At 41.3% G+C, this 6,000-nt stretch overlaps 1 protein-coding gene across 1 annotated transcript in view; it reads left to right on the top strand.

Annotated features, from left to right (window-relative positions):
- Positions 1 to 1,672, top strand: part of LOC115838863 (small ribosomal subunit protein eS27-like) — a 31,798-nt gene extending 30,126 nt beyond the window's left edge. Inside the window, exon 3 of the mRNA XM_060307728.1 lies at positions 1,400 to 1,672. Within this exon, the coding sequence (XP_060163711.1) occupies positions 1,466 to 1,672 (207 nt within the window). The 5' untranslated portion in view covers positions 1,400 to 1,465. The remainder of the gene's footprint in view (positions 1 to 1,399) is intronic.
- The last annotated feature ends 4,328 nt before the right edge of the window (positions 1,673 to 6,000 follow it).

The following is a 6,000-nucleotide window of genomic DNA, read 5'->3' on the forward strand; positions in this document are numbered from 1 at the left end:
ATTTGGGTCTGCTCCACGTGTTTCTCATTCCAGGACCCAGGCTGAAGGGGCAATGGCTATGCAGGGCATTCTCTCCTCATAACACATGTGCAGGAGGTCAAGCCAAATTTCACAAATTCATGTAGAGCCTCTGGTCAGACATGACGTTTGTTACATTCACCCACATTCTCTAGACCAAACCCAAAGTGAGTGAGTTAGAGAAGTGTGCTCCGTCTGTAGTAAGCAATGGCGAGGATGGGGAGGGAAGAAAGAGTCATGAACAAAAATAGTATCTACCACAGGGACCAACCAGGATGGGAGACAAAATGAAATTTAGACTAAGACCTATTGTTAAGCCTTATAAATGCAGTTTGAACCCACACGGCTTGAGAACCGCAACTGCTTCATCTAGTGTGTCCCTTAATCAAAGAACCTTTGTCCTCAAAGACTCTTACTGAAGGCTCCTCTCTGATCATACTCACTCTGCCTTTATATTTTATATGCTTTATGCTTCTGTATAGTATATGCTTTTTATGCTATTTAAAGTTATGAAGACCTCACCTGGGTCTTTAAAAAAAAGGAAAAGGTTAAACTGCCCTATCAATTTTTGATTGCTGAGAGAACTATTTTGTCCTTTCCCTGCCAACGTTACGCCAATCAGCAAAAATAAATTCTCCTGTGAGTAAAAACAAGGAGTATTGCTGCCAGGCAACAAATGAGAGAGCACTATTTTTATGTTTTTTGGAAGGTGTAGCATCTTGCTCCGCTGTTTCCATGGAGAATCCCAATTGCCAAGTTTAATCAAATGCTGGAAAATTGAAATTTATGCAAAGAGACTAGCTTAGTAAGCAATTACCTTTGCTAAGTGACAACTAGGAGAAATATTTCGATGAAACCTCTTACCATAAATCAAGCATTATCCCTTGGTATCAGTTGACTCAAATTAACACTTGCATGTGTGTCAACTGCTTTTCTAAAGCTATTGCAATAATATTTCAACAAAATCACAAATTGCATGCACACCACTTCCAGTATAAATCACCATGGATATTTGGAGCGCATATGAACTACATCAGAATACAGTAAGAAATATATAAAGAATGGTTGTAAACAGGGAATTCCCTGGCAGTCCAGTGGTTAGGACTTGGCACTTTCACTGCCATAGGCCCAGGTTGAATCCCTGGTCGGGGAACTAAGATCCCGCAAGCTGCGCGGTATGGCCAAAAAATAAAAAAAGAATGGCTGTAAACAAAGGTGTCTCTTTTGTTAGCATGGTAATGTATCAGTTTCTAAAGTTCTTCCCAATAAATTAATAAGAGAAAATACTCAATGTAATTCAGAAGAAGTAAAGGAAATGGAGGGAGGGTGGAGTTCAGAGACCAGTCCTATCAGATATTAAAACATACATCCTGTCCGGCAGTGACGACCTTCCCATGAGAACTTGCCTCTTGCAAAGGATTTCCTTCATCCCTCTCCAGAAGAGAAGATGAAACACAAGAAGAAGTGCCTGGTGCAGAGCCCCAGTTCTTATTTCATGGATGTGAAATGCCCGGGATGCTATAAAATCACCACTGTCTTTAGCCATGCACAAACAGTAGCTTTGTGTGTTGGCTGCTCTACTGTCCTCTGCCAGCCTACAGGAGGAAAAGCAAGGCTTACAGAAGGTTGCTCCTTCAGACAGAAGCAGCACTAAAATCACCCTGAATCAAGATGAATGGGAAACCATCCCAATAAACACATTTTGGATACAAAAAAAAATTTATTAAAACATGCAGGATAACCAAACGTAAAATAGATAGCTAGTGGGAAGCAGCCGCATAGCACAGGGAGATCAGCTCAGTGCTTTGTGACCACCTAGAGGGGTGGGATAGGAGGGTAGGAGGGAGGGTGATGCAAGAGGGAAAAGATATGGGAACATATGTGTATGTATAACTGATTCACTTTGTTATAAAGCAGAAACTAACACACCATTGTAAAGCAATTATGCTCCAATAAAGATGTTAAAAAACAAAACAAACAAACAAAAAACCATGCAGGATAAAAAAGAAAGGTATCGTTCTGATGAAAGAATAGGCAGCTAAATGGAATAGCATAGGGAGGTATGATAAAGCATATGATCTATTTCTATGGTATATACCCCAAATAATCAAAACTTAGGACTTGAACAAATACTTGCACACCAAAGTTCATAGCAGCATTGTTCACAATAGCCAAAAGGTGGAAACAACCCAATATCCGTCAACAGATGAATGGATAAACAAAACGTGGTATGTACATACCACAGAATTATTATTCAGCCTTAAAAAGGAAGGATGTTCTGATACATGCTGCAGATGAACTTTGAGGACATTATGCTAAGTGAAATAAGTGAGACATAAAAGGACCTGAATATAATTTTAAAGATCCTAAATGCTGCTGCTGTGCTCTTGCATATTTATTATAATTATGGGCTTTGTTTTTGTCTTCTCCAGTCAAGTTCTGCTCCTGACAAACTGAAGACGTTTCTCTCATGTTAGAGTTAAGTGATGTTTCGAAGGTGAGGTCAGATAATTATCTGAACTGTTTCAAAACTGGGGAGAGTTATGCTGACTGGGACACAGGATCCAATATACCTATTAGAAATATACATGAACTAAAAAAACAAAACAAAACAAACAAACAAAATGGAATCCAAGAAGTTGTGTGAGGGGTCCTGTCCCTGTGGAATGAAAAGGAGAGGTGGTCTAATACCAGCCCAGGCAGCTGGCTATGAACCACAGTACTTTGGGGAGAGGAAGTTCCAAGAAGAGAACCTCCAACTGCAGGTAGCCCTCCTGACCACTGGGAAGCCACGAGTAAGGGGAATCTACATCAAGCTCAGAGTCCTTCTTATGGGAGTCAGTGAAGGCCAGTCACAGGCAGCAGGCAACACAAAACACGCTGGTCATTCAAGAAGAATGACCCTGTGTGAACAACACATGGCACAATAGCCCAGAGCAGAAAGTGAAAACTTGGATGTCCAGAGGGATCCACTGATGGAGTAAAAGGAAGGGCTCAGGACTTGACTAAGGTGGGACCAGAAGGAACCAGCCCTAGATCTCCCTCTACAACACTCCCTGCCACATGTGATGGTCCAGGTTCCGCTCTAAAGAAAAACAGAAAACTGAGACAGAGTACTAGGTTGTCTCAAAATATACGCATCATAGGCTCACTGGAGTGATTTTATGAAAGATCCAGAGGGACTCAAATGGCTTTCCTAGACAATCTGCCATTATTCTACCTACTGGCTTCTCCTTGGGCTAACAGATGAACACTGAAGGCTGAGTGTTAGTGAGTTAGCCGTTGACACCACTTTCTGAGGATCAGTTTGACTAACTTGTTTTCCTAAAGTTGAGTTGGGATTCAGTCAGGGGGTGGGAGTTTTAAAGGGCAAGGAAGAGAAGGCAGGGCAAGGAAAAGAGAGGGAGCGTAGAAAGATCTTCAGAGAAGGAGGTGTGAGAATAGGACCAGGAAGGAAGTTAGGAAGAAGAAAAGGCAAGATGGGCAATGGAAAGGGAGGGGCGAAAGAAGAAAAGTGTACACACAAGGTTTTTGTTCAAATGGACCTGCCTTACAACCCTCACACAGCAAGAATATCATTCAAACCTTGACTTTGTGTCCACCATGTTAGACTTGCCATAGTGTCTAGAATTATGTCTAAACTATAGAAAATAGATTTCTGTGTCTTCTATTTAGACAAATATTTCAGCCCATAAATGTATTGTTTTCACTTGTATGATGCCAAAAAACTAAAACTAAAATCTTGTTTGACTTAATTTTTTTCTCAGGAACTAAATGTGGTTCCACAAATACCCAGATACATCTCTTTCTGTTGAGAGGAATAATGCCTTGTTTGGAAAAATGGCATTATTCCAAATAATGTCATCATGGCTGGAGGCACCCATAGTGGTCCGGAAACAGTCACAAACCTGGCTATAAGCAGAAATTGACTTTAGAGCTAAAAGGAAATACTTGCCCTGAAGAGCCAGAATCATCTTGAAAAAGAAAGACAAAGTTGAAGGATTCAAACTTCCTGATTTCAAAACAAACTACAAAGCTACAGTAACCAAAGTAGTGTGGTATTGGTATAAGGATAGACAATAGGCCAACGGAAAAGAGAGTCCAGAAGTAAATCTACATATTTATGGCCAAATGATTTTTGACAAAGGTATAAAGACCATTCAGTGGAGGAAAGAATAGTCTCTTCAACAAAGGGTGCTGGGGGGAGTTCCCTGGAGGTGCAGTGGTTAGGTATCAGTGCTTTCACTGCTGGAGCCTAGGTTCAATCCCTAATCAGGGAACTAAGATCCTGCAAGATGAAGCATGGCCAAAACAAAACAAAACAAAAAATAAAAAATAAAACAAAGTGTGCTGGGACAACTGGATATCCACATGCAAAAGAATGACTCTGGGTCCCTACCTCACACCATATGCAAAATTATCTCAAAATGAATCCACAATCTAAATATAAGAGCTAAACTTTAACACCCTTAAAAGAAAACATAGGCAATGGATTGTTTTTTTTTTTTTTTTGGCTGCATTGGGTCTTCGTTGCTGCGCGTGGGCTTTCTCTATTTGTGGCGAGTGGGGGCTACTCTTCATTGCAGTGTGCAGACTTCTCATTGTGGTGGCTTCTCTTGTTGTGGAGCATGGGCTCTAGGCACACAGGCTTCAGTAGTTGTGGCACACAGGCCCTAGAGCTTGAGGGCTTCAGTAGTTGTGGCACGTGGGCTCAGTAGTTGTGGCTCATGGACTTAGTTGTTCCACAGCATGTGGAATCTTCCTGGATCAGGGATCGAACCTGTGTCCCCTGCATTGGCAGGCAGATTCTTAATTAACCACTGCGCCACCAGGGAAGTCCCTGGTAATGGATTCTTAAATATGACATCAAAAGCATGAGGAACAACAACAAAATAGATAAATTGGATTCATCAAAAGTAAAAACACTGTGCATCAAAGGACGTTATCAAGAAAATGAAAAGACAACCTAGAGAATGGGGGAAATTATTTATTTATTTATTTTTGGCTGCATTAGGTCTTTGTTGATGCACATGGGCTTTCTCTAGTTGCGGTGAGCGGGGGCTTCTCATTGAAAGGCTTTTCTTGTTGCAGAGCACGGGCTCTAGGCACATGGGCTTCAGTAGTTGTGGCGCATGGGCTTAGTTGCTCCACAGCATGTGAGATCTTCCTGGACCAGGGCTTGAACCCATGTCTCCTGCATTGGCAGGCGGATTCTTAACCACTGCACCACCAGGGAAGTCCCAGGAGAAAATATTTTGTGATAAGGGGTTAGTATCCAGAATATATAAAGAATTCTTACAATTCAACAATAAGAAGACCATCCAATTCTGAAATGGGCAAAGGACTTGGGTAGACATTCCTCCAAAGAAGATGTACAAACAGCCAACAAGCACATGAAATGATGCTTATTAGTAATCTGGGAAATGCAAATCAAAAAAAAATGTATAAATACACATTTCCATCTCTTTATGTTTTGGAGGGTTGAAAACTGTCTTCTATTATTTGTTCATATGTCAGATGAATGCATTTCCAAAACAGTTGGAGCACAATCACAACTAGTCAATCAAGCAAATGAAGAAATTCAGTCCTAAGACTTTGTTTCAATTGCTATGGTTGGGGGAGCAAAGATGAGTTAGAGGTAGTGCTGGAGATTACAAGATGAGGGAGATACGGATGGATGGAGATTGAGGAAAGACAGCCTAATAAAATAAAAAGCATTGACACACATCAGCAAAGCAAGGTCTCAACCGCCCCCACTCCCTCCTCCGCCTCATTTTTGGAGGGAGGCAACCCATGCAGATCCAGGGACTCTAATGTTATTTTAATGTTCATATAATCTTTTCTTACAAATTTGTTTATTTTATTTATTTTTGGCTGTGTTGGGTCTTAGTTGTGGCATGTGGGATCTTTCATTGCAGCGCACGGGCTTCTCTCTAGTTGTGACATGCGGGCTCCAGGGCACGTGGGCTCTGTAGTTGTGGC

This window comes from Globicephala melas, chromosome 11 (assembly GCF_963455315.2).
Source record: "Globicephala melas chromosome 11, mGloMel1.2, whole genome shotgun sequence".
NCBI lineage: Eukaryota > Metazoa > Chordata > Mammalia > Artiodactyla > Delphinidae > Globicephala > Globicephala melas.